Genomic DNA, 1,321 nt, shown 5'->3' with positions numbered 1-1,321 from the left:
CACAGCCAATTTCTTGGAAATAAAAAATATATAAAAACAAATGTATAGAGAACAGGCAAGGCCTGAATGTCTTCAAATAGATCAAAGTTTACCAGATAAACTATATTAAATAAAATCTCTCTGATTTCCAGGAAAAATAATTAGATTACTGATACGATCAAAGAACATTCCTTTAAACATGCATCTTGAATCATGAATTGAATTACGAATATTAACCAAAAACCCTAACCTAATAAATGGAGAGAGAAAAACCTACAAGTTCCAGTGGCCGAAGACTACGCAGTTCTCTTGGAAGTATCATCCTTTTATTAGTATCCTGCCGTGCAATTTGGGGAAAAAAACAATCAAACTTTCACAAAAAGTCGAAGATAATATTACACTAGTTCGTCTAGCTTAGTTGGTAAAGCGCAAGGCTTTTAACCTTGTGGTCGTAGGTTTGAGCCCCACGGTGGGTGAATTTTAAAAAGTCAAAGATAATATTGAAAAGAAAACTAACTAGGACTTCCCAGGGTGGAAAGAAACATAATTGCAAATTCTTTTCACGACTGACCTCTCTCCTTGTCTCCAATTCTGCAAGCTTGATATAAATTTCCACCATTTGCTTGACCTATGTTAGTAGGTTTAGTTTATATATGCATACACGTGAAATTTCAACATAACCATATATTAAAGAAAAAATCAAAGTTTTATGAAATACTTGTTTAATCAGAGCTCCATGGTAGGATGTTAACTCCTTTAATAGATATTCCGCTGCAAGTTTTTTGTCCATATCCACAATAAATGAGTTTCTGCTGCGTTGTTTATCTTTGACACGATCACCGTTTGCCAGAGCAAGAAGCTGCAAAAATCAGTTGAAAAAAATGTCTAAAAAGCAAAGTGAAAGTATAACATTGACAGAAAAATTTAGTCAAATACCTGATGTATTGTGTGGTACGGATGGTCTATAGCCATTTTTTTCACGAGAGAAACCAACGCTACCTGCACAATTGGAAGGTCTCGTCAAAATAAACCCATACATCAAATGCCAATAGAAACTTACTACTGCCTTAAGAACCTGAAAATTATTTGTGCCTTGACCATCCTTCGAGCAGCCCATTCTTGAAGCAATCTGGTAAACTAGAGGTATAAATTTATACGATTGAACCTACAAGATTTTAAAATTATATTAGACACTTATTTTCTTTTCTTAAAATATGACATGAATTTTTTTAACAAGAAACAAAACTTTTCATCAGTGTTTGACCAGTTAAAAAGAGTACAAAAGTGCCAACTCTACAAAGTATAGACAGAAAAATAAAAGGAAACAAACGAAAATTAAAAT

General features: G+C 33.2%; 1 protein-coding gene across 1 annotated transcript; it reads right to left on the bottom strand.

The window, feature by feature from the left end:
- Positions 1-256: 256 nt before the first annotated feature.
- On the bottom strand, positions 257-1,144 carry LOC111786860 (serine/threonine-protein kinase ATM-like; the record flags this gene model as incomplete). Its single annotated transcript, XM_023667069.1, has 5 exons — positions 1,055-1,144; positions 916-978; positions 698-838; positions 551-607; positions 257-316 (listed from the first exon to the last, which is right to left on the bottom strand). Coding segments are annotated over exons 1-5 (363 nt in total), but the record flags the coding sequence as incomplete, so codon positions are not given.
- Between the last annotated feature and the right edge of the window lie 177 nt (positions 1,145-1,321).

Source organism: Cucurbita pepo, unplaced genomic scaffold, assembly GCF_002806865.2.
Source record: "Cucurbita pepo subsp. pepo cultivar mu-cu-16 unplaced genomic scaffold, ASM280686v2 Cp4.1_scaffold003089, whole genome shotgun sequence".
Lineage (NCBI taxonomy): Eukaryota > Viridiplantae > Streptophyta > Magnoliopsida > Cucurbitales > Cucurbitaceae > Cucurbita > Cucurbita pepo.
The sequence above is the reverse complement of the archived record's forward strand: the minus strand, read 5'-3'. Positions and strand labels throughout refer to the sequence as shown.